This window comes from Pezoporus flaviventris, unplaced genomic scaffold, assembly GCF_033815535.1.
Source record: "Pezoporus flaviventris isolate CSIRO_AGI_PZ_B2104156 unplaced genomic scaffold, CSIRO_AGI_Pfla_v1 ptg000037l, whole genome shotgun sequence".
Classification (NCBI taxonomy): domain Eukaryota; kingdom Metazoa; phylum Chordata; class Aves; order Psittaciformes; family Psittacidae; genus Pezoporus; species Pezoporus flaviventris.
The window spans coordinates 17,431,104-17,458,210 of record NW_026892585.1 but is presented as its reverse complement, the minus strand read 5'-3'; the positions used below and the strand labels follow the sequence as shown (position 1 = coordinate 17,458,210).

Sequence of the window (27,107 nt, the reverse complement as noted above, 5' to 3'; positions counted from 1 at the left end):
AAAATGGGAAAAAGGGCAAATCTTACCTTCTTAATTTCCAGTCACTTGTATGTCATTTCAGGTTTTTAGATTTGTAATTGGCCCAATAACAGTGTAACAGCTCCATGACAAATTCTAGCTTCCCCTACACTTTACTCATTTCATATCCACTTTCATGAAGTCACTGCCCATAACGGCAGTTTAGGAAGGATTTTAATGAAATCTGCCTCTTAAACTACCAGCTGTATTAAATTTAAAAGCAAATACTTTGGTTTTGTGTGAATTTAAGAAAACCCTAAATGCAAAATAGAAAAACCCACCAAAACTTTAATAAACCAGAATGATGGACATGATCTTCAATTGCTTGTGTGAAGCACTGTTGAAATTAGCTGGGCTTTCCCTGTCTGGGCCAGCAAATTTCTTGTGGACCACTGGCAGGAGCTGACAGGGAGACCATAACACATACTGGGAGCTGGTCAGGGAACATGACACGTAGTTTCAAAGGCTGGCTCCTGGGGAAGCTCAGACCACCAGCCACAAACGCCTGTGATGAAGATCCCCCAACCGAGGAGGTGCTCCATTAAAAAGCTGCAACCCGAATTAAGGGACAAACTCACCACATACCTTATAGGCTGGCATTTAGGTGCCCTTCTACTACTGTGCTAACTAGAACTCTCTAACCCTGTCCTACACAGTCACAGGGAGTGAGCACAGACCATGGGAAAGCCAGAGCCAGCAGTGCCTGCCTGGGCACCGTGTTGACATCCCAATACTCCATTGCACACAAAGGTCTCCTCTAAGGGAGTAAAGGCCAAATTCTGCTCTGTTAATTTGATGAGGTGAAAAGGAAGCACACAGGCAGGAGAGAAACAATCAAAAACATTCATCATGGACACAGTTATGACCCAAAAAGAAACAGTACCTCTGCCTTTAAACACAGTCGAAGTGTAACAAAAAAGTAAAAATCACACATACCCTTCCCCCAAAACACTCACAACATCCTTCCCACGTGAAAAGATACAAAAAACAGAAATGAGGTCCAAAAATAAATCAAATGAAAGAAATCTTTGTTAACAGACACAGTCCCTGAAGTTTTAAGATGTGGTCTTGCTGTAGTCATACCACCTCATCTGACTCCAAACCATGTACTTCATAGAGAGTGTCCAAGATATTTAGCTGCTTTTCCATGGCTGGTAAGTAAATGTTGAGGTCCCTCTGCATTCCTTTGTAAAATGTTTCTTCCTGAGGATCACAATCCTCTACAGACAGGGCTGCCACAAAGTCTTCGTAAGTTGGAGCTGCCCTTAAAGCTAACTGGAGAGGAAACAAAGCTATCAGGTTTGCAAAACAGGACAGGAAAAGAAACCTAACTAAAGCCAAGAAAAACTTCCAAGACATCCCTCATTGCACTTAGATTGTATAGCTTTAATGTATTTACGTGTACATGCATATGTTAAGGATTTTTACTGGTAGGAAGGCTAACATCTTTTTATTTTACTGTTTTTATTATCCCTGCATAGATCCCCAGTCCAAATCACCTTCAGGGAGGCCTGATTTTTAGGGAGGCCTGATTTTTAGGGAGCCTCTGTATATCATATTTTGTATTGATAAATAACATACACTAAATACAAACCCCAAATAAAGTACAGTTTGTTCAGGGAACTCCCAACCCAGTGTCACACACTACTGCACTAAAGCCCCATTCTCAAAATGCTCTTCAGAAAGCTCTCCCCAACATTTCTGTTTCTCCCAGCTGAAGTCTCTGCTATGATTGCCTGGATGAAGCTTTCCTTTCTCCTTTTGCAGTTTCAGTGATAATTTCCAGTGATAAACACAAGGGGGAGCTGCCAGACTGGACAAAAAATAAACCATTTCCTCTAGCCGATATATTCTACTACAACTCTTGACACATTCTGCACTAAACCGTCTTGAATGATCACATCCAAAGACAGATCAATCCTCAAAAAAAGCAACCTCAAACTCTAATTTCCTAATTTAATAGCCCTGCAAGACTGTGCTGAAAAACACATAATGAACAAAGTGTACAGGCAAGCGTGATCTGGTTTGGCACCAGAAAGCAGGTTCCACCCTGAAATCCCAATACTAAACATAGTGATAACCATGACAATTAGGTTGGACAAAGGTATCTATTAATTGTAATGCTTAGAAATTTAACATAGGTTATTAATTACATACAACATAAGATCGCACGAACAAGACCCCCACCTTCATCAGCAAGATAAATACTTACTGCAAAGACCCCGCGGACAACCCAACCATGGTGCTGCCGTAATGTCTTTCCATAAGCATTGTCTTAAAGGAAAAGTAAATAAGAAATAAATAAATCAAGAGATAAATGTATGGCAGTTTTAAGTTTGCATCACAAAGAGAACTTAGAGCTTAGAAATTACTATTATATGATACATTCTTGTCACTGGATGCAAATAATGTCTGTTTCTGAGCACCACAGTTATAACTGAACCTTGATGACAGATACAGGATTTTTGCACTGGGGTCTCAGCTCTGCTGTCAAATCTCCTTCAACACATCCTCAGCAAGTAAGTGTTCTAACAGACAGGAAGGCAAATGTAATTTTTCATTTGACTACCTGCGTTTCATAAATAACACTTCTTCTACCGTCTAGAACTCAGTCCAGTGCAAAGCTGAGAACATATTATATGGGGTTAAACAATCCTGCAAGCTGATGGTTAGCCAGCTCAGGTGTTAACCAAGAACTCCACATCTGAAGGTCCAGTTTTGAGGACCAGTAGAAAAGAAAGCACCAGGCCTTTACTGAAATAACCCTCAGGATCTCTCTTGTGAATGCCCAGAGTGCAGCCTTTGATGAAGACCGTTGTTATGTTCCTAGGCACCTTCACTTTCACGTACAAACTTCCTATATACAAATCCAAACATCTCTGAGCCATATTTTCTCACTCTTAGTTTGTTACTGTTGTAATTTCATATTCTTGTGCTTCAGTTGAATTTTTAAATATCTGACATTGTATCACACTTTCCCTGATTGAAAAATCACCAATGCATTTTCCTGCTTACTCAGGGATAACCACATCAAGTCTAAGGCAGGTTTGTATTTTGTTTTATACTTGCTGTGGGCACTAGCCTAATTCGGAAAGTGTCAGAAACTGTGTACTTGGAAAAAATTCCTTCACTTCTGTTACAAGTTCCCTTCTAATTGATATAGGCAGTACACAACCCTGCTGGCAAAGAGGTGATTTCAAAGAGCGATGCCAATCTCACAAGGAACTAAAAACATAACACAACAGTAGCTATAAATTCCAGAGCACTCCTGCTGCAAACTCATGGAGAAAACAGAACGAGTACTTTTTTCCCTTGTCAAAAGTATGCCAGATAAGGAAATCTTTATCTGCTATTAAATCAACATTGACAAGTTATCTAGTAATCCACTTGAAGGTGGCCGTTTTCAAAACTGTGGTTTTCAAAAAAAGTTATGTCTTGGAGATTACTTGCATCATTAGTCACTGCAGAAAAGAAAACAGGTTCTAAATGAGTAGGAAAGCAGCCAAGTATGTAAATTCAGAAGCACACAAAGAACAAAGCAACTGGCACTTACTCAGAGCTGTTTGGATATTCTTTTCCCCATTCTTCACTTCTGTCAAAAACCCTTTCAAGAACTTTAAGCCTCTGTCAGGATGAACCCATGAAATAGAAAGAAACCGTGTTTATAACGAAGTAACCCAAAGTATAACAAAGCCCCTAAAGTCACAATACAACTCAGAAGTGCAATAAAACTCAGAATTAAGGTGTTATTTTCAATCTGGATTTAAAAAAAATGGAGCCACAACCTCCAGCTTCTCTCCCTGCCCAAGGAAAATCACTTTGCTAAAACATTTCTGCCACAGCCTGAAATCGCCTGCTTGATGTTCTGGCCCAGAAAGATCAGTCACTCACTGTAACTTCACTTTTATGGGAAAAACAGTTGCCTAGCATCGCTTTTGCAGGCCTTTTGGCAAAACTGCAGCGATACAACCACAGATGACATATTAATCTTGAAACTAGCCAATTTGGATTAATGAAGCCTGTGGAAAGTACCTGATTTGCTCCACATACATAAGCCTGCACTGGTGAAAGGTCCCTCATAGCACCTCAGCAGTTCATAGGGTGAGCAGATACAACACTTACCTTTTCAGCCACAGAAGAGCCTCCGTAGCAGAGTTTCTAACTTGTGCTACACCTGCATTCACTTCATGCAGCACTATCTTCTGAAGAGTATCAAATTCTTCTTTGTTGGTTATAAATTTCTGGTTTATTTTCTGGGGAAAAAAAAACAACAAACCAAGAGCCAAAGCTTTAGGTTTTTAAGACAAAAGAGTGGCCTGCCCTATAAATACCACCTATTTACCAGAACTCTTCCCTTCAAAAGCATACCACAGATACCCAACCATGTCACACACTCCCCACAGCACGACTGCCCTGCCATGCTGGACATGCCTTCCCAGAGCACCACCCCAAACACATCTGGCTAGCCATCTGGGTAGTGCCACCAAAAAAACCCACCTCAGTCAAAGATTTACATGGAATCTGTGTGACAAAATGCTTTGGATTCACATGACACCCCGCACACTGGTGGATAGGAGTTAACTCAAGCTGCTCTCCAAGCAAGTCTTATTTGCCCCATGCTTCGACTACAAGCAAGACTACCTTCTGACAACTGCTAAGCTGCAAATTCTTGATTACACTTAGCAGTCTTCAGCATGCTTAAGCTTTTTTAATTTATTCCGAAGTTTGTTATACACAACTCCTCACAAAAACAAGAGAGAAAATATATAGAATCATAGAATCGTTAGGGTTGGAAAGGACCTTAAGGTCATCTAGTTCCAACCCCCCTGCCGTGGGCAGGGACACCTTATGCTAAATCATATCACCCAAGGCCTCATCCAACCTGGCCTTGAACACTGCCAGGGATGGAGCATTCACAACCTCCCTGGGCAACCTATTCCAGCGCCAGGGCAGATAAACAGATTCTTCTTCTACATTAAAGAAGTAGCTTCCTATCAGTTGACAATAAATATTCAAGGTTTTAGGTTTTTAAATAGCATTCTTCTCTCTTGCTATTTTCTGTCTTTCATTGACTACCTTCAGTGGGATAAGCAAATACGTGTCTTTGCACCAAACAAATCTGAATGCATGTGATGCTCCTTATCATCCACTCAGAAGATATGTTTTGCCTTTCTTTTTCCCCTTTAAAGAAAAGCTATGAAGTCTCGCTATGAGTACATCTTCTCTCACAAGCAGCACCTCAAACCTTTTCAGACTTGGAGCTGGAAGAACTTCCAGAACAAGAACTGGGGCTGCTGAGGAGCTGTTTCTTAATGCACTAACTTCCTCCCCCTTGGTTGAGGAAAGGGTTTCGTCCCGCCCCTGCCAGTTTGTTTTAGAGTCTAAAGTCAATATTGCTACCACCTCATCATGACTTACAACCTATCAAACTAAGAATCAAGTCATATTCCTTAGGTGTAACAGAATTTTTATATGGCAGTCAATCAAGTGTTTTATAAGCTTACGCACAACAACTGGATTTATCAAAGACCACATATACTGTGAGAACAGAATTAGGGGCATTTCAGCATTCTGATCTGACAGATGGTAGCATTATCAAACATTAAACAGCCTTCCAGTATTGACTCCTACAACAAAGATTCTTAAGCTTTAGTCCCTAAAAAAGATACTTTGTTAATAAAAAAAAAAAATAAAAAATCAGTGCTAGAAGTAAGCTTTTACCTTGATGTTACCTACAAAATCCATTTTAACAGGAGCAAAAACAGTTGGCCCCAACTTGTCTAGAAAAGAAAAAAAGTCCATATTTTAAAATTGTGCCTTTTTCCAGCCCTCATGTCTTCATGTCTTAGTAACAATTAATTTCATTTACTGTCTTAATCCTTCTACATGGCAAGAGAATATCGATAAAATCGACAAATGAACAATCAAAGTTTTTTCTTTGGTGTAGAACCAATGTTCATACAAGTGTTTAATACACCAACCTACACTTTGGAAGCCTTCAAAAGCGTGCATGCTCACAGGACCTCAATCCACTGTTAGATGCAAGGACCAAGCAGGTAGGGGGATACACTAGCTGGAGATAGAAGTCTTTCAAAAAATCATATTGCTAGTTCATCTGATGGTGTGCTGTCAGCTGTACTGGATGTGTAAGGTATGCACACTGCTCTTGAGGGGAAGAAATCTATCTATTCCGGATAGATATTTCCAGACTATACATGAGTTTGTACTAAATGAGAGTGGATCCTGTATAAAGGGAAGGAGTAAGAAACATCTTCAGCTATCAGCCAAATTGCTTCTGCTGATAGCAACTGTTTCTACTATATCACTTTGGCAGAAAAATTAATTCTTCAAACCAACTGCTCCACCTTTTCTTGCAGCTGACAGCAGTCAAAAGTAGTCAGGAGAAAAGAAGTAGCTGCTTACCAAGAACAGGCACAATTGCGTAACATGACTCCAGAAACTCTTCTGTTGGAATGCCCTCCTCCTCCCGAAGTTCAATATCACTGAACCTGGTGTCCATGGCAAGCAGAAAAGACTGTTACGTTAACTCATTTTGTGCATCTTCTAAAGGCAGAATTACATTTCATGCCCACTTCATTTTCATAGAGGTAAAATTTATAGATATATTCAAAATCAAATAAAATCTAGTGAAACAAAACCAGCATGACTTTTGTTTCACTCGCTTAAAGAAAATAACTGCAGAAAATACACATTCAGTGGTGTGCAAGGCTTGTAATTACAAACAAGGAAAAAACCTCCCACTCTACACTACTCTGCACAGCTCATTCTACAAAGGATATCTTCTTCAATTACTGTGCTGTATGCGGTGTTGTTACGTAATCTCAGCAACTACAGCTTTACAGACAGAAGAGTCTTAAAAGTGAGTCAATTAAAGGCTTAACAAAGTTTCAATAATCTTTTAAACTGAAATTTGTATTACCTATTGCTCATGACACTGAAGAAGGTAGGAGAATCATTGTCATTTCTGTCTTCCTCACAGAGAGTCAATCCACTTAAAGAATTCATTTCCAACTGCAGTAACTTGTGAGCACCAGGGCTTTCTACAGCCTGCATCTTGCTCTCTCCATCTTCTTTAATGCCTTACATTTATAGGAAACAGAAGAAAAAAACATAGAAACAGAAAACAGCTACCTACCCATATGGTTATTCCTATTCATCGAGATGCTTCCTATTTGATGGAAGGCACTTGGATATCTGGATCATGCAAGTTTAAAAGCTTTCCCTGCCAGCACTATGACTCTCACCATAGGTCCACTGCGTCCTCAAACCACATTTCAACCAGTACCCTTCCCGTTTCTTTTAATGAGACGGGCCAAGCACCAGGCTCCAATGAGGTGAGCCCACACACCTTCAAGCAAGGACAGCCTTATGAGAGAAGAGGATTGAAGAAGTGATTGGGTGCAGCAGGGAGCAGACCATCTCTTCAAAAGAAAGACTACTTCTTACATGGTTCTAACTTCCCCAGTGCTGATAAAGTGGCACAGTGCATTTTCAAAAGCAAAAGAGTAACAGTGACTTGTTTGCTCCTTCTGATAACTAAAAAAACCTGGCTGTTCAGATGGATACTGCTATGATATCAAAGGCTGCTATGTTCTCTCCGATTTGTGTGAGTATCTTTAAGTTTCTCAGAAAAAGATCCAAGTGTCCCTTCCACACTGCGGTCTAGCACATCCATTTCAAATGAATAGAACACTGCACGAGCATCACAGTATCACAGTATGCTAGAGATTGGAAGGGACCTCGAAAGATCATCTAGTCCAATCCCCCTGCCGGAGCAGGAACACCTAGATAATGTTACACAGGAATGTGTCCAGGTGGGTTTTGAATGTCTCCAGGGAAGAAGACTCCACAACCTCCCTGGGCAGCCTGTTCCAGTGTTCCGTCACCCTCACTGAGAAGAAGTTTCTTCTCAAGTTTAAGTGGAACCTCTTGTGTTCCAGTTTGTACCCATTACCCCTTGTCCTATCATTGTTTGCCACTGAGTAGAGCCTGGCTCCGTCCTCGTGACACTCCCCCTTTATATATTTATATACACTAATAAGGTCAACCCTCAGTCTCCTCCAAACTATAGAGACCCAGCTCCCTCAGTCTTTCCTCATAAGGGAGATGCTCCACTCCCTTAATCATCTTAGTTGCCCTGTGCTGGACTCTCTCCAGCAGCTCCCTGTCCTTCTTGAACTGAGGGGCCCAGAACTGGACACAATATTCCAGATGGGGTCTCACCAGGGCAGAGTAGAGGGGAAGGAAGACCTCTCTCGACCTACTAACCACCGCCCTTCTAATACACCCCAGGATGCCATTGGCCTTCTTAGCCACAAGGGCACAGTGTTGGCTCATGGTCATCCTGCCGTCCACTAGGACCCCCAGGTCCCTCTCCCCTACACTGCTCTCTAACAGGTCGTTCCCCAACCTATACTGGAACCTGGGGTTGTTCCTGCCCAGATGCAGGACTCTACACTTTCCCTTGTTATATTTCATCCAGTTATTCCCTGCCCAACTCTCCAGCCTGTCCAGGTCTCGCTGGATGGCAGCACAGCCTTCTGGCGCGTCAGCCACTCCTCCCAGCTTAGTGTCATCAGCAAACTTGCCGATAGTACACTCAATTCCCTCATCTAAATCGTTGATGAATATATTAAATAATACTGGTCCCAGTACTGACCCTTGAGGCACTCCACTAGTTACAGGCCTCCAACTAGACTCAGCCCCATAGACTACAACTCTCTGGCTTAACAGCATCTACAAAGGAAGGCAAAGTCTTATATATCCTTTGCATTTCTGACCTCATGAAGAACTACACAGAACAAGTCAAGAAACAAAAATGATATACTCGCAGCATCTGCAGCACACAAGCCACAGGTACAGCACATCTTGCTGCCAGACTGTAAAACTAGCATGCAAGATTTCTCAGGGAATCTGTCTCTCCAGCAAAGGAAGACTTTCAAGTGCCACTGAAGACTATATACGACCAACCTGACTTGAATTAGGTTGATCTCCTTACTTTAGCACTGTATTCTTGAGGTGTTACACTAAATGGTGACACATGCATTATTACTCTGCAGGGACTTACTATACTACATCAGCCACAGAAATTGGGGGGGGGAGGGGGAGGGGAAATAAATCAGGAGAAAACCCATTTAAGAGCAAAATCACCATGTTCATTAACTTGGGCTTGGGCTTAAAGACTTCAGCTAATTCACTGACTTGCATACATATGTTTTGGAATAACAGCCAGGCAGAGAAAGCTACTGTTCACAAATGATACAGTCCATTCAACAGGACTAGCAGAAATAATGTGTTACTTATATAGGCTTACCAAAATTAAGTTCACCAGCCCCTAACAATATAGCTACTTTGGACAGAATTTTATACTCAAGCAGTTCAACAGCCTGTTACTGAAGCCATACACAAACCTAAGCTATTGCTAAGGTAATAGAAAAAATAAGGTCCTTTCTAGTAAACTCTTAGTTGCAGAAAAAGGGTTAATTTTCTGTAAAGATCCGTTATAGCAATCAAGAGCTACTACAAGGTCAACCCCTCACAGAAAGGCATACAAAGCTTTAATATCCCCCTTTTGACACTGTAGCTGTCCGTACTAGCAGAGGTGCTAGCATTCCTAGTGGAGGGCCTCTGGGAATAATGTGCCTGTCTACAGCGCAAGAAGAACCCAAGCTCTGCCAGACTGTATTGTTACACATGTCAATCAGCATCTAGAGGAGCCTCCACCTGTCAGAAAGACTTTTTAGTTTCCTCCCCCATTCAGTCCCACATTAGCTTATGAACAAAGGCTTCAGCTTTGCGGTTATGAGAAGAGTTGCAAAGGTCACATATCAGACTAAAGCACACTGACATTCCCCCTCCTGGGAAGCAAGGTATCAGCACACTCTGAAGCAGCCTACACCTCCCTCCATTTACATTTAAAAAACTAATGATCCCGGATAAATGCTGATGCATGTATTTACCTGCCAAATCCTCTGCTATGTGATTGTCAATAGAAACATCCTTACTTCCTTCATTTGTTTCCAGGTTTAAACATTCCAGACTTTTAATAAGGGTTTGCTCTTGATGGTTTATTTCTACTTTTACAGAGCCATTTTCACAGGGGTTCAATTCCATCTGCCTGAAGAAAGGGAAAGAATAATGGTTAGTATATAAAACATTGCTTGGTAAGCTTCTTCCTGTGAAAACACACAAACAGCAAGAGAAAAACAGCAGACAAATTATAGGCTGTCACAGGCTGCTCTGAGCAAAAGAACTTGTCTAAAATAACAAAAAGAACCAGGCAGCTCTTTGCAGCAAGTAGGATTAATGATTCAACCTCAGTTTGCTGAGTTTGAATATATTTCCAGTGAACTTTATTGAAAAGAGACATAATAAAAAAATAACACAATTGATTACAAAAAAAGAAAAATAACAGGCAGGTGTTGTAATATATAATGTTGTAATATATAATGTTGTAACATAATAACATCCCCTGATTGGTACTTTAAAATATATACCCTTGCCATCTATTCCACAAATCACAGCCTGCTCTCTATCAATGATTTTATAAGGTTATGGAGTGGAACCTGAGATGTAGGACAGAGTACTTAAGTGGGACAGAACTGGCTGGTGACTAACCAGTAAGTCACCAAGTAGACGGCTGAGAAAAACAAAGGGGAAAGGGCTGCTAAGGGAGAGATGTGGTGAACCAGCTCCCTTTTGTTGTGTCAGCTTTCAAGTACACAGCTCAGCTATACAATTCTGCCTGCATCCAATACTAGAATAAAAATATGGAAGTAACAGCTACTAACAAAAACAGATTAGAGAAAGACTGAAAGTAAAGAATTTTGTTATACCTTTCCATTGGCGTGTGACCGGACAAAACAGAGTGCTTTACCTGTAAGATAAGCGGGGAAGGAGAATATTCTTTAAAGCAAGACAACTGTATCATGCTTCTCAAACTTCATGTTTTATTAAATACAAATTGGAGTCAGCAAAAAAGCCAAAAAAACTAAGCATATGCTCCCCAATTCTCTGACCAGGAGGCAGTATACAGACAAACACAAAAGAGGTGCTACATTATTACACTATTAGAATATTTCTCAGATGCGGTGACACATCTACCTTCCTACATATACCTTAATCTGCTGTTTGCTAGATGATCCAGTTTTGCCTATGTAAGTTGTGGATCCAGGATTCAAGAAAGTGCCCTTGTCTTGAAAGATAAGCTCATCAGCTCCTATTGGTGTATTACCACAGATCCAATGTTGCAGGAGCTTAGGAGAGTAATAATTGCGGTAAGCTCCTTCAGTGGACCAACTTGCCAAACAGCCAAGGTATTTTGAAACACCACTGTCTGCAGCTGGAACAGGCCCAGAAAGTTAATGCTTACTAACTTCCCCCTGTCTTTAAAAGTTAAAAGATTGGTCACTGCTTATTAAGAAATGGCCCTACCTCACTTGCAAACCACAAGAAATAGCTGGGTACATCCAGTGGAGGATTACTAGCTCTAATACAGTTAAAACCACATTCCCTACTTCTGCAAATGCTGCTTTATGAAACAGAGCCTTAGCATCCCTCCCAAGGCTGAGAGAAGATGATACTGTCCATTACCTTGTTCGTTCTGAGAACTGCTAAATGTGGGGATCCTGGTGGGGTCTGATGCAGTAACTCAGAAGTGAAGGCAGTATTTGCAATCTGCATACACTCTTCAAGAGTCTTCAGGAAGGTGTCACAGGTTGATTTTAACAGAGCTCCCATATCAATCTCATTCTGTGGGAAGAAGCCAATTGGAATAAATAGACTCACTGCAGAAGATAGATCTGGAGCAACTAACATCTACAAAGCCCACAGCTGCTACAGTCATGATTTCTGTTTAACATGAATTAAAATGCATTGTGTCAGCGTCTCAGAGAACTGTCATCCTGTATTACTGGGGCTATACCCCCCACAACATTACCAATCTTATCAGTCTCTGCAACAAACTCAGTATGCTTGCATTTTAAAAGCAATACCTTTTGGTTACTTATCCCTGGTGTTAAAAGTGTATTAAATACTAAGCCTTCATGTATTCAACAATGATATTCCAGAAGACACCACTGACATGAGAAATGAAAAGTAAACAAATAGATACAGAATGTTCTGCAGACAGTAACTTCAAAAATCTCATGAACAAAAATTTACTGCAATTGAAAACCAGGCAGAATGAAGTATCACATGGCCACAATACTCTTCATCAGTTATTGATGCAGTTATTCAGCAGTTATTGATGCTGAAATGCTTTTAGCAATAAATCTGTCCAATTAAATACCACCAAGATCAGGGAAAGTGAGTCTTCCCCCAGAAGCATGAACTATGAGCTGGATAAATACCACATTACTTATTCATTGTCAAACACCTGTGAGCTGCAAGTTCTAACAATGACTTTTAGTCACACACTACACCATGCTTCTGCACTGCCTGTTAATTCACCATAAAGAGCTTATCAGATATCTTTACAGAGACGGTTTGGACACACAAATGATTAACCTTCAGATGTTTTGCCTGCCTGTCCTGCACCTGAGGATGCATCTCTCCAGGGGGAGGCATCCTGGAACTTCACACCAGCATTTCTAGCAAGTGATGTGCATCCTCCTTCACATCTTTCCCAAAGCAAGGGGCAGATGACTGTCATTAGATTGCACTTAAATGAAGCTGCTTTGGTCAGGAAGATTTGCAAAGTTTGAAACTTTAACATAAACAAGGCTAATCAAGCAGGGTGCAATATTAAGTAACTGTGAGTGAATACTACATTGGCTAACCAGAAGAATTCACAATGCTCAAGAGTTTACAGATGTGATCTACACCAAACTAGAGCTGTACCTCTGGTTCTGATACGCCAGAAATGCTAGCTTCCTTTGTTTTATGCACCTGCTGAACAAGGAGGTTACAGTACAGTCTGAGTTCAGACATTTTGGTCTTCAAGGCTTCTGTGTTTTCAGTGAACTCTAAAAAGTGAAACAAAAGAAGAATTAAATTTATTGCATTCATCCTGAAGTATATGGTTTTGGACAGCTGCTGAAATAGTATTATCCAATCTAATTCAGTCAGTGCTTCCTTACTTCAAAACATTTTCTATCAACTCAAAAAGGTGAGCGGGATTTGCCATAAATTATGCTCCTGACAGATAAAATACTGTTTTATTATTTGCCATCACAGATAAGAAGAGTGAATAGGATATGCTCCTAGACTTAGGACATAGAAAAAGCAAGTACACAACACTTGACCTTAATAGGCCTTTTAAGTAGTGAAAACAAATAGGATACATAGGGATTTCATCCTGAGTAGTTTAAGGGGCAAACAATTACACTGTGAATTAAAAGATCAGGGTTCTGGGAGAAAACACTGGAGGAAAAATACACATCCAGTCCAACATAAAGGGATTAATTTAATATATATACTTGAATGTTGAAATAGTTGAGGTTGGAAGAGATCCAACAGAGACCAGATAGTCCTATTCCCTGCAGATCAGGGTCAGCCAGAGCACATCGCTCAGGGCCGTGTCTAGTCAGGTTTTGAACACTGTCAAGGATGGAGACTCAGCAACCTCTCTGTTCAACCTGTTTCAGTGCTCCCTCATCCTCACAATATAAACATTTTTGCTTATGTCTCGGTGGAGTTGCTTGTGTTTAAATTTATGCCCATTTCCCCTCATCCATTCACTAAGAGTCTGGCTCCACCTTTTTTATGCTCTTCCAGCAGATATTTCCTTAATCATCTTAGTGGCCCTTTGCTGGATTCAGTCCAGTATGTCCGTATGTTTCTTGTACTGAACACTGCAGAACTGAGCAGATTAATCCAGATATGACTAACAGTCAATCTGAGATTTTTCAGAAATACTTTTTTACATTGAAGTTCCAGAATTACAAAATAAGTTTGTTTGTTAACAATACTAACATGATTTAGTTCTGCAAATACATCAGTACCTTTTCACCCGTGCTACTGCAGGTCAGTTATACCTGTAAACTTTGCCCTGCTTCTAAGCACTGCACATCAGGTCTCCACTTTGTGCAGGACTCTACAAGTCCACCCCTGGCAGTGTTCAGGGCCAGGTTGGGCAGAGCCTTGGCTGACATGGTTTAATGGGAGATGTCCCTGCCCATGGCAGGGGGGTTGGAACTTAAGGTCCTTTCCAACCCTAACTATTCTATGATGCTATTGTATGATTCTAAGTATCATCTTCTGCTCAGCTCTGACTCAGTTTGAACTGGTAGATGCAAAGCCTGGGGAAGATGCACATAAGGCCAAGAGGTGAAGTGACTTCTCACCTCAGGTAAAGGAAGTATCTGCTGCCCCTGCATTTGCTCAGGATCACTGACATATTAATAATTCAATGTTTTCCCATCTTCTACATAGTCACTGTGCTGAGGTTACACAAGGTTAAGCCCAGAGGTCTCACAGTGACTCATGAATAACACCATACTTGTAAGCAAGCGGGTTTTTCACTGGGGTGAAAGTGAGATTGTTGATGAAAGCAAAGAGGTAGATAAATTAATCTTCACAGCTTAACCATGATGGCATTTCAGTTTCCAAATACTAGTACGCATCAATCACAAAGGGTATTCTTGCCTTTCTCCTTCTGTGTCCTGCTGTCAGTCAGACAGGCTTTGGCAGTTCCTAGTGCAACCAACCACTTTTGCCTTTCAACAGCATTTCTTGCCTTCAGATAGAAGTATTGTTCCCCTGGGATGATCAGGTCCATTCGTGTGTTATCTGCAGGATGAACTGGAAGCAACACAGATTTCAGACCAGTCCCTCACCCCTTCCCAGCCCAACTGAGTATCTTAACAGATATGTTAAGTGGCAGGTCAAGCAGTAATGAAGGAGAGGCAACATACAGCCCAAAACTTCCCGTTTCAATTTCATAACATCACTTCTGGGTTGGGGAATAGACAGGCCACCCACACGTACAGCTGTGGGATAAAAGGCTACGAAAAGCAGTTTTGTGATCAGTACAGTAAAATCTGGGAGCCTTTATGGAAATGGAATCCTCTCTGGCAACCCTCTCTTTGAGGTTTCCAGCCCCTAACTGTACTTCAAACATGTGGCAAACATGCTCTGAGAGAGCAGACCTAGTATTTATTTATTATTCATATTTCTAGCTTCAGCTTTGTTCATATGAAGAGTCATTCGAAGCTGTATGATGTTCCACCGTGACTCATGAAACACAGTGACCCACATGTAGAATACCCATTATATTAGAGGCTTGCAGCTCTCTAGCATTTTTAAAATACTATAAAAACCGGTACATAGATTAATATATATACCAATACAAATACATACCAAAGAAATCAAGATACCAAATAGCTCTTGGGACCTGAAATCTCATCTTGAGTGCAACATTACTAGAAAAACTTCATGCAGCTGAGTGTTTCTGTATCTTAGTTACCTTGGATTTCACACACGGCCATTTGGATGCTTCCCTTACAACCCTTCCAGGCATCTTCCTGAGAGTCATAATAGGACAGGATGCCACCACAGAGAAGAAACCATCTAGGCTGCCAGCCTGAAAAACAAAACTGCATTTCTCAGTTACTCCTCTCCCTGCAGTTCCACCACCTCTCTCATTTGGGATTCACTGCAAGTAGGCCCCCAAAGGTTCTCAGTTCCCCTCAGAAAATTAAATCCTCTGAAGTAGTGAAGATCTGTGGACAGGCCTGGTTGCTGCATACCACAACCCCTGCTTGCTGGCAGCTACATGTCCTTTCTGCAGGCAGCTGGGCCACAGCAGTATGCTCCTGAGATGCCATATGTCATTTTCAGTAGTTTTGCTAACATTTGTGGCACTGACATACTCTCTTCCAAACTTACCTTTTCAGTTCACCACCCCTCAATTCCTTCCATCACTCCCCAACCGACCTCTTCTGTCTTACCGAAAGCCATCCCAGCTGTCTTGCCTTACATGTCTACCTTCCTTGTTAGAAGGGCTAGCCACATTGTCTTGAAAAACAATGGGCAATAAACTCCTAAAAATCAAGGGAAGGAGAGGACAAAGGTGGATCCATTGATTTCTGAAAACCATCTTTCAATTAAACGGTTCTCAACAGCTCTTGAAACTCCCATGCTGCCCACACAAAGTCTTGAATTAATGACATGCTCTTCTGGATACTTCCCCAGAGAACAACCAAAATGCCAGACTAGACCAAAATCAATAGTTCTGGTACACTTTTGCCCACCAAGCTGCCCAACTTCAGAACTAAATCACCCCTTTTGTTTTCTTCTTTTCTAAGTACTGCAGCATCATGAAAAGATAGAAACAAACACGGCACAATTAAATGTCTAATTAAAAACTACAAGCTCATCAACTTAAGAAGAAATGTGACAGCAACATCACTGGAGGAAAGCAGCTTTCATTACTGAGCTACAAGTTTCCCTGGCCAGGATCAATGGAGTGAGAGGCTGAAGCTTCCACTCCACAGGAATGACTGCGCCTTACCACCTAGGGACTGACCCCTTAGGCTACTGCTGAAGCCAAGTCCAACTCAGTTTAAGGTCTGAAAGCCCTAAAGCCACAAGCTGATAGTAGGAATTTGGTTTTGGGTTTTTGTTTGGTTAATTTTTTAAACAAGCAATACCACTGTAGCTGGGCCAATGTGGTCTGTAGATTGCTGTACCTTAGGGGAGGCTGGAAAACAAATTAAATCCTTTTCCACACCCTTCCAGAGCTTCCCCATATTTCCTAGAAGAATGTAAATACATTATAAATCCTAAAGTATTCCCAATACTTCTTTATTTTGTATGTAGAGGAAAACAATCACAAGAATGAGAATTGAAAAAAAACCCAAACAAAAACCAAACAAGACTGATTTTTATTTGTCTTGCCACCAAAATAAAGAAATTATCCTAAAAGTCACTACTGATATAGAGGAACTCACAGAAAAAAGGAGGTGATTGTTCAGCAGAGAGAAGCAGTTAATTGCTTTAGACACTCAATGGCACAGAACCAATCCTTTAACTAATGCACAGCGCCACAGTCAATACAAGCCTCTAATTCAGTCTGGAGATCCTGCTGCTGCACATGAATCATTTCAGCCACGGCCATACAGCTTACAATTGCAGCTGATGCTAAACCAAACTGCATCCCATCAATCAAAGGCTGTGTAATCAATTAGCCAACATACAAGGCACTCTGCCTCCATCACTTTGGAGGCTGGTTAAAAATACACTATGAGTCAATATATTTTGTTGAGGTTTTTGTTTGGTTAGGTTTTTTGGCAGCGGTTTTGGGGTTTGTTTTTTTTGTTTTGGTTTGTGTTTTTTTTTGAGGGGGAAGCAGCAATTACTTGTCATCCTTTGCAGAACCTAGCTCTTCTTTATTAAGATATGCATTAAAAAGTCTATGATAGGCAACTGTTAACTAGGACAGCATTTTCAGAACAGAACTGTTCTGATAAATGCAATAAAAACACATTTTTGTAAAAGAAAACCAATTTAAAAAAAATTAAGAAGATCCCAGCAAGGTCCTTTCTGTCAGAAGATGCAGTAACCACCTCGTACTCACTGAGTCAGCAGCCATGGGAAGGTTATCCTAAACAACCAGCTAAAAATAGTGTGTGGCTGACAAATCATAGGCAGTGCAACAGGGATACAATCTTCAATTACAGGAGCTTCACACTGGCAAGCATATAGAAAAGGGAAGGAAGAAAAAAACCTCCAAACAACAATAACCAACAACAAAAATCAAAGCAGCAAAAGGACACTTGGATGCTTCCATGGACACAAGTGTTGGGTTTATTCATTTTTATTCTCTCCCCATAGACTGTCCTGAGAATACTGCAATTTTTGGAACTGAGCATTCAGACCTCACCCGATACAGAAAATTAAAGCCGATCCTTCCAAGGTCTTATTGGTACTAGCACTGATACAACTTTGGAGAAGAATTTACTAAGTCCATTTATAGCGGTGGTGCACAGACAGGACAAAATATAGCTCATACTTCCACAGCTCATTTTGGAGACACAGAGCCATTAATGGTAAAAATTGACCTTGCTGGAGAAAGACAGGTATGAAAAAAAAACAACAAACCCAAACAATAAAATGCAAAGTACAATAAAAGCTAGCAGCAGCTTAAGGTATCAGCCATAGAATAAAATCAAGAGATTCCAGACAACTTCACACGATACAGGTTAAGGTCCTAATACATACTGCACTCCTGTGTGAAACTTTTAGTACCTATAGTACCTGGAAGATTTGATATTGTCCACTACAGAAACAGATATTTAAGCAATCTGCTTAAGGATTCAGTATTTCGGCTGAAATTTCGACAGCCTGAAAGACCTGTCTACTTCCACCACTACACTTCAGGAAGTCTGGATGCAGCCATCACTGAGCAAACTTGACATTTCTTGATAACACAGTTGAATTTTGGACATAATTCAAACCTAAATGTTATACAACTCAGGCTCCAGACAGCATTCATTCAAAAGTGCCAAGCCTGAAGACAGAAAAAAACATTTGAAGACATGCAGATCACATTAGACATCCACAAAGCCAAACCATCTGGGAGAACTGCATACTCAACAAGTCAAACTGGTGACCTGGAAAACAAGCTGCAATTAAGAGATGCCAGTTCCAGCTGCATTTCTAAAAGACACAAAGAGCAGACACCCAGGATTTTCTTATTGCTTGCTTTCCACTAGAATTATGTAATAGAATCATAGAATAGTTAGGGTTGGAAAGGACCTTAAGATCATCTAGTTCCAAACCCCCTGCCATGGGCAGGGACACCTCCCACTAAACCATGTCACCCAAGGCTCTGTCCAACCTGGCCTTGAACACCGCCAGGCATAGAGCATTCACAACTTCCCTGGGCAACCCATTCCAGTGCCTCACCACCCTAACAGGAAAGAATTTCTTCCTTATACCCAATCTAAACTTCCCCTCTTTAAGTTTTAACCCATTACCCCTTGTCCTATCACTACAGTCTCTAATGAAGAGTCCTTCCTCAGCATCCCTATAGCCCCCCTTTAGATACTGGAAGGCTGCTATGAGGTCTCCACGCAGCCTTCTCTTCTCCAGCCTGAACAGCCCCAACTTTCTCAGCCTGTCTTCATACGGGAGGTGCTCCAGTCCCCTGATCATCCTCGTGGCCCTTCTCTGGACTTGTTCCAACAGTTCCATGTCCTTTTTATGTTGAGGACACCAGAACTGCACACAATACTCCAGGTGAGGTCTCATGAGAGCAGAGTAGAGGGGCAGGATCACCTCCTTCGATCTGCTGGTCACGCTCCTTTTGATGCAGCCCAGGATACGGTTGGCTTTCTGGGCTGCGAGTGCACACTGCCGGCTCATTTTCATTTTCTCATCAACCATAATACTACAATACTTTATGCTTATTAATTTCTTGAGCTTCAACATAAGTCTATATAAAAAACCTCATGCAACAGATAGTCCTTGGACTTCTTTGACCTTAATTCAGATTTTAAGTGTGGATAAGACATAATTCTGAAATTTCCATGTTACGGCAACATCTGCCTGATGGGAAGGAGAAATTAACGCCTTCATCACATCCATATTCCTAATATTACAGGCAAGACCTAAGACTTAACTGCAGGTGGCAGAGCAGGGGCAGATCCCTGCTTTTCTGTGCAGGATCACAGCAGAGTCCCAGAGTGGCTGCTCTGACAGTCAGAGACATCTCACAGCAAGAATAAGTAATATCCACCTTTTCATCCCACCCTGGGCAAAGTAAGCTGTGCTGTATGTTCACCGTACCATCATCTACCGCTTTATCTCCCAGTATCCAAAGGTGGAAGAACCACTGGCTATGCTCAGTGCTGTATCAAGCTAGACAAGAGCTGCTGAAACCTCAGCTCAAATGGGACCAAGAGTGTGCAGGTGTCTTGAAAAAAGCAAGAGCAAACACGATACATGTCCTTTCCCAATTGTCGGTACTGATTTAAGTCTATGAATGCTGCCATGTTTGCACCTTTGCTAAAACCCAGCCTGCTCTTGGTTGTCTGCATAGCAGCTGTTTGCCAGCAGACAGCACCTTCTCCTTGTGCAACTGTGAACACAAAACACCTGCATTCCAGTTACAAGGAAAGTCATATTTTCCAGTTGCAGGATGCATCTAACAGCCAAAACATTGGATCACGTCAATATATCTTATTTCCAGTTTAGAAAGAAGACTACTGAGCTGCTAATGGACTGTGCTGAAAAAAACCTCAGTTGTGCACAGAGCTCCTCAGATATACAACACAAACGTTTCATACTGGCCCAGAAGACCCACTGCTGGTCTTAATGCACCAATGTCCAACACGTAAGGATTTCCCTAGGGAATTAAAGCTGTGGGAATCTCCATGTCACAAATTGAGGAAATGCTCATTTTCAAGATCCCAGAGCACCAACTATTGGGCACCCACGCTAAATCTTACAATCCAGTTCTTAACAACTAACTGCATGACTAAGTTCCGTGCACATGGCCATGCGTTTCATGCTGTCAGTCACCACCAGGTTTCTCGCAGGGAAATGCATTCAGCCAAAGAGTTTTCTTACACAGATCAAGCTTGAAAACTTTCCCTCTTCCTTCTCATACAATGAACAGAAGTAATACAGTTAAAGGGTTATCTTGACATAAGCAATCTGCACTGAAAACTGCTGCCTGCTTTCTCTATACAGCCTCCTAAGGCTACCCAGTATTTTGGGAAGGACAATCCCAGGTAATAGAAAACATTTTGCAGCCTTAATTCTCTAGCAAAACAATTTGTCAGGATGAAAAACCAGTCTATATCCATGAGGGACAGCAGAAAGCCTTTCAAGAGTGTGTGACAATTCATGTCTCTCCTCTGAGCTATTATCTGTCACCTAGAGATCAGCTTCTAAAAATGCCCATATTGAAATTTAACTCTGATTATGTGCATATTAACAGCAGGAATCAATACTAAAAGCCCCTAACGGTAATGAATTTAACAGATGTAGTACTTAATTGTATCACTTTTTAAAGCACTTGTTTGAGGGACATGAGCAACAACAGCTGGAACTAGCTTTAACACAGTGATCCACTCCTCAAATGATTTTTCTTGCAGGGATCCCATAAAAATTACTCATTTCAATCACAACTGTTAGGGCAGTTCTAGCAGCAGTGGAAAAGCATCCTGCTGTCTGAGGGATTTGCTTGTAAATGATTTTATACCAGTGACCAGCCAAGGCACAGAGAGCACAACGGATCAGCAGTCAGGCATTAATGAAGGGGCACAGCGAAAGGATGAAGGGCAGAGACAGGATCGTGATGAGCGATGGAGGCAAAAGTTCAATAATCCAGGCCACTGCTCAGACACGTTCATTCAAGTCATTCATTGCTCCTGGGAGTTTCCATCCTCTGTTTACACTTCCCAGCCCCAGCAAACTAGCTGCTCCTCTCTCTGACCCCTGGGGTGATTATCAGGCCAGACTCAGCCAACCAATGAATTTTTGTAAACACAGATACCACATCGTTGTACTTCTTCATGATCATTCTGCCACACCTTTCACTTCTATCCTACCCAGTCATTCCCTGTGAGCACACACTTCAGTGCAGAAGGACTGAATGCAGAGGCACTGGTACTGCAGCATACCTGGCAGGGAACACTGCACCATGTAGGCTCTGCAGCATTGCTCAAACACCAAGAGAGGAGAGAGGGGACACCGATTTCCATTCCTGCAGCCTCACTAAACTTTTCTGCTGCAAGCACATTATTAAATTCCAAAAAGGTATGACAAAAGCTTGAGGAAGATCAGGGAGGAAGGAAAGAGAGACAAGAAGGTCAAACCACACAAACATAATTATGCAAAATCTAAAGAGAAGGAACTAACCAGTGTCAAAAGCATCTGGGGTGAGAAGTGTAGCCAGAACTGGGTGAGACTTGGTCATCCATCTAAACCAACACCTGGTCTCTGAAAGCAGGGACAGTCAACAATACTGGGCAGACCATTAACAGGAAGGAAACAGAAACCTCTTTAGGTCTACCTCCACAAAAGCCAGACTTCTAATTTTATACCACCAGAACTTAGACTATACCCAGAGACTAAAAAGAAGGAAAAACATTATAAACAAAAGCTTTTTTGAACAAGATGTTTATCCAAGTATGAAGTTTTCAATTACTTCCTTCATCTCTGAGAACACAGGACCTGATTTCCAGAGCGTGGTATCAACTGAAAGTTTACGTGTTTCCCATCCTAAAAAGTCAGATTTCTTTAGCTGAACTCCCAAAAGAAAGACCTATTATAAGCAGTATCATGTACATCCAATTCAAGCTATAAAACCTAATGCTTTTTCACATTTTCTTGAGCTGTACCCCCAAGTTTTTTAAGTAATTCCAGATCATTAGAAACATGAGTAATGTAAAGTTTTATGTGAATGCTGAAATATACTGCTTGGTGCTGGCTCTGGGCATCTTCAAATAAACTGAAAATAATTCAGACCACAACAAATGAGTGGATGATCACATACAGGAACATGGGGAGGGCTAACTATGGTATTTGGTGCGATGCAGTCTCACTAGTGATTGCATGTGTCATACCTTGAGGAAAGATAAGATAGTGTTACTCAGCACAATTAAGGAAGTGAATGTTTAAATACGAAGAAAATCTTAGCTTTGCGAAGAAAAATGATCAAAGCCATTTCACAGAGCACATAATGAATACCAGGCAAGTCAGTGGAGGCAGTCAGCATTTTTTTTTTTCTAATGACGAAGCCGCCTTTGATCCCCAAGCCAAGAGCTGATACATACAACCTCTTCCAGAGTTAGTGGCAATCCCGCCTGTGGCCAGTGATCCCACGTGAGGCGTGCCTAAGCTGAATATCTGAACTGAATTTCAGCAGCGTGTGGGAGGAATTAACTTGAAAGCGCCAAGCTCTCACACACACCACTGAAGGAAGGTATTCCCCAACTCCATGCTCTGTTCCCCTGTGGGTAAGCAATAGCTTACACATTCTACAAACCTGGTAAGAAATAAAAATTGCAGATGATTTTTACAAGGCAATCTCCAAAGAGTAGACAAATTTGTTTTATTAATCAGAAGGTATGCTTAACAAAGAATGTGAATTGGAGCTTGAGTTCAGTCAGAGTCCTGTGGGAAACAGCTTCCAAACAGCAGAGAGCAGCCTTCATGTGCAGTTCACCTCCACTCTCTCTCCTTCCTTTGTTCTGCCAGCAGCATCCCCTAGGTTGAGATCAGTCCTGCTACAACACTGCAGCCAGGATCTGGCTCTGCTGCTGTCCACACCTGAATGCCTTATGTTCAGCCAGGACCACAGGCAGTGGCAGCACAACAGACTGAGGAGCTACAGGGAAGGTATGGAGCAATCGCCCCATACCTTCCCATACTTTTATAGCCCCAACTGCTTACTACAATAAAAAACTGAAATATGTGTAATAATCCCTTTATCCATGCGATAAGCCCATCCCTAGCCTCCACAACCTTTCCTGTGCAATGCTAACGTTAGATAAAGAGTTTTGGCAAAGGGTGAAGTCTTGGAATTTTTTAAGATCAACTTGCACGCTTTGACTGCAGGCTCAGCTGAGGTCAACAGTGCCTGCAGGATGTAAGTCACCCAGCTCTGGGAATATTTAGGATTTGTAATTTGAAGTTTGCAGAAGCATCATATACTTGCCCAAATGAAAAAGTGCTATCACACTTTCTACATCAATGGTAACTCTGCTTCCAAAGTTCCTTCCTCCTGTAAGTTTTTAACAGTGTTGGGGGGGCAGCACGGATGAGAGCAATCTCAGGACACACTTACAACAAACATAAGATCCCAAGTGGATTTTTAGAGGCTAGACCTCTATGCATGCATATCTGATCCAAAGTTGGCACACTTCACTTAAAAAGAGGACATTGAGAAATCACTATCTGGTGGCCACTGCGTTAGTGGGAAAAAAACTCTAAAATCTCATTTCTCTGAACTCAAGAGATTTCAGAGGCAGCACTGGAACCCCTGCATATAGAAACCACAATGTGAGCTCAGGACCAACACCAGAGGAAAAACCTTAATTCAATTAACCCTAATCTATATATAACAAAAGCAAACAAGTGCATTTGTTATAAACAAGATAACTTGTTTGAGCAGTAAGACAAGCTAATCCATCTTTCAGTTGTTGGCAATCATGCTATGCTTTCTTTGCCCACAGAAAGTCAAACTTGTTTCCTACTTCTGAAATGCTCTTGCTGTCAATAACTATGTAATTTACAACACAGATCTAGCTCCCTGACCAAGAGCCAGGGGGAAATAGGTTAATGTAGACTTGACCTCTCATGATGGTGATGTTATAAAACCAAAAGACTCTATCACCAACAAACTCATATCAGTTCCTCTTTCACAGCAAGAAGGGAAAGCAGTTCTCATTTTCTACAGTCAGAAGCTTGATCTTCGATGAACGTCTTATCTCCTCTCTGTGTGAAACAAAGGTGTGTTCTTTGTTATGAAGAGGAAAGTGCGCAAGACACCTGCTGTGTATGTTTGTATCAGCACTGTATTACTAGCACAGGCACACATCAACATACGGAGATGATACACATTTTCCCTACCCTTTGCATACATCCTTTACACTATGCAGCACCAGACTGATTAACCTTGATCAAGACAAAAGGCATACTGGGGGCAGAATACTGGCAGAAATGCTGTTCTGGATGACCTGTTGAACCTTCTTAGTTCCCTTAATCCCTGAAAGGAGGCTTTCCTGTCTCTCACTCCCCAGCTCTCTGCTACTGCTATGATAAATGCCACATTCCAGCATGTGGGTTGGTTTTTTTTTTCCATCATTGCATAAATTTATAACTTAATGGCTTCAGGGCAGGAATTCTTCATTTCATGCCAAAAGAAAGCACATGTAAGCATAGTTAGCTTACAGAGCAACAAATTTCTTGTTCTCAAACACACGACATCTTCTACAACCTAAAAGGCACATAGTGACCTTGACCACCACACTTACTATGAGAGTCAAGTTTCAGCAAAGCAATCAGAAAGATGCATCAATCCTCCACCACAGACTTTCTCTCTGTTGAGAACAAAACCTCATTTAGTTTTTAGCAGATGCAAGTCTCATATATCTTAAGAAAAGATACTCCTTCCATCTGCATTCAGTTAGAGAGAGGTTTGCAAAGCAACATCCTTCTTCATGAAGTGTCATTTGGTTGAAAATGTGTATCAGAGTGGCTAGCAAAAGAAAAAATATTAATATTGATGGAACAGGTATACTTCTGGTTCTTAGGCTTCATCTTATCATCAGAAGACAAGTCCAGCTGATCCTACCACACGCTCACTTGGGCACAAATACTACAATGCCAAATGCCTGTCAGTCATCTACACACGCACTGGTTCCCACAGACAAACATTCCCCAGGTCTCATGGCACAAAAGCAAGTGCAAGGGTTCCAAATACATACCAGCATTTAAGCAATGCAAAGAAAAACACACAGAACTGTAGATAAATGTAACCATAGATGTTTTTATATGGGGAAAGAATTAATCATAGAATAGTAAGGGTTGGAAAGGTCCTTAAGATCATCTAGTTCCAGCCTGCCTAACATAGCCTGAGTTCTGCAAACCGAATGGAAAAGCCAAGCCACATGCTCCATCACTCAAAAGCAAAAAATAGATAAATAAAAATCCATGTCTATTCACTGAGACCTGACAAATTTTGATTCCCCTCTCAGAACACCTATTGCCTAGAGGGGAAAAGCTGCAGCAGTCTTCCAGCACACCAGTAAATCCAGCCTCACGCACCACTCTCCCCATCCCCCTGCCACATGAATTCATCACTTGCTTGTGCTTCAGCTTTTTCTCGGTTTAATCCCGATTTCTTACACTTTCGCAACGAACCGGAGAGGTGCAGCTGTTCCAGCCTCTCTAAGAAGAAACTCCAGCAAGAAGGCATCCCTCATACACACGCTACCGCGCAGAACTTAACACACGGCAACGTCAAGGTGGTCGTGTTTTTTTTCCTTTGACCATCAAGTACCCAAACTGCTTCAACAATCCACAGAGAGATTTTACAAGACTAAACTACAGCCCCCCCCCCCCCCCCCGACTCCAACGCATCCAGCGGTGGACGTTCCACAGGAATACAGGTGGCACCGACACTCCCTGCCTCTACAGCATTTCTAACCCCACCACCTCCGCTGAACAAACCCTGGCCATGTACGGCTGTTTCCAGTCTGCTAACAAAATCAAGCTTCCCATGGCACGGGGACTCCCCAAAAACGACAATCTGGGCCTGACGCCAGTTCCTGTTCTTTCTTTCTTGTTTTCAACGCATTTTCACCCAAACCTCCCAAGTGTAATTTAATGCCAACACCTTTTCCTCCCACAGCGCCTCCATAAGAGCAGTCAAAGTTTCACAGGGGAAGTTCGCTGGCGAGTATGACCCAGTGCATCCAGAACAACCCCGAACCCCAACCCACCACCCCAGGGACCCCCCACAAACGGGTCCAACGCCTCTTCCAGTGCTGGGCGGTGACAATGTGACAGCACAGCTGGGTGAGCCGGGACCGGTCCCCATCACGGCGGGGTCAGTGTTGATCCACACTCAGCCAATACACACACAAAGCAGAGGAGGGCACCGTGCCGCTGGGGAAGCCCGCTCCGCGCGGAGGCTGAGGACCGGCAGCAACTCACCACTCAGGTAGTTGGTCCACTTGTACAGCACCCCCTCCATGGCGGCCGGCTCCCGCCCCCATGCAGCGCGGCCGACCCCCGGCGGAGTCACGCCGCCCGCCGCCGCCCGCACCCCACCGCGCCACCGGCACACAGGGCCATAGCGGGGCGCCGCCCGCCTGCAAGAGCCGGCCCGGCCCCTACCGCCGAGCCGGCCCACCGCCGCCACGCTTCTAGCGCAGCCGCGCACCCACAGAACGACCCCGCAGCGCTACGCAAACGCAAGCAGTTCCAGGAATCGCAACTCATGTGACAGAGAGAGGAAAGGAGGGAAGCGGGAGCGGACCGCCCAAAGCAGGTGGCCTTCCTCAGCCAATCAAAACTCGCCGTCGGTGAGAGCACCGCCCAATCGGCGCCCGGCAGGAGCCGGCTCTTTTGTGTGAGCTGTGCGCCGGGCTCCCCCGCTCTCTAGCGTT

At 42.4% G+C, this 27,107-nt stretch overlaps 2 protein-coding genes across 4 annotated transcripts in view; both read right to left on the bottom strand.

Annotated features, from left to right (window-relative positions):
- WIPF3 (WAS/WASL interacting protein family member 3) overlaps nucleotides 1–27,107 on the bottom strand; it is a 303,238-nt gene that overhangs the window by 191,224 nt on the left and 84,907 nt on the right. The gene's annotated exons all lie outside the window — the stretch shown is intronic.
- PLEKHA8 (pleckstrin homology domain containing A8) lies at nucleotides 848–26,893 on the bottom strand. The gene is made up of 14 exons (XM_061464866.1): nucleotides 26,653–26,893; nucleotides 15,446–15,562; nucleotides 14,626–14,781; nucleotides 12,880–13,004; nucleotides 11,632–11,790; nucleotides 10,875–10,915; nucleotides 9,999–10,156; nucleotides 6,959–7,118; nucleotides 6,442–6,527; nucleotides 5,740–5,798; nucleotides 4,141–4,271; nucleotides 3,572–3,642; nucleotides 2,231–2,292; nucleotides 848–1,293 (listed from the first exon to the last, which is right to left on the bottom strand). The coding sequence occupies exons 1-14, from the start codon at nucleotides 26,690–26,692 to the stop codon at nucleotides 1,096–1,098; spliced, it is 1,563 nt and encodes a 520-aa protein (XP_061320850.1). The 5' UTR covers nucleotides 26,693–26,893; the 3' UTR covers nucleotides 848–1,095.

Excerpts from the sequence above, each read along its gene's own strand:
- PLEKHA8 (XM_061464866.1), bottom strand. The coding sequence starts at position 26,692 with ATGGAGGGGGTGCTGTACAAGTGGACCAACTACCTGAGTG. Across the intron at positions 14,782-15,445 it reads GGCCGTGTGTGAAATCCAAG|TTCATCCTGCAGATAACACA; the intron begins GTAACTAAGATA and ends TGTTGCTTCCAG. Across the intron at positions 7,119-9,998 it reads CATAGCAGAGGATTTGGCAG|GCATTAAAGAAGATGGAGAG; the intron begins GTAAATACATGC and ends TATAAATGTAAG.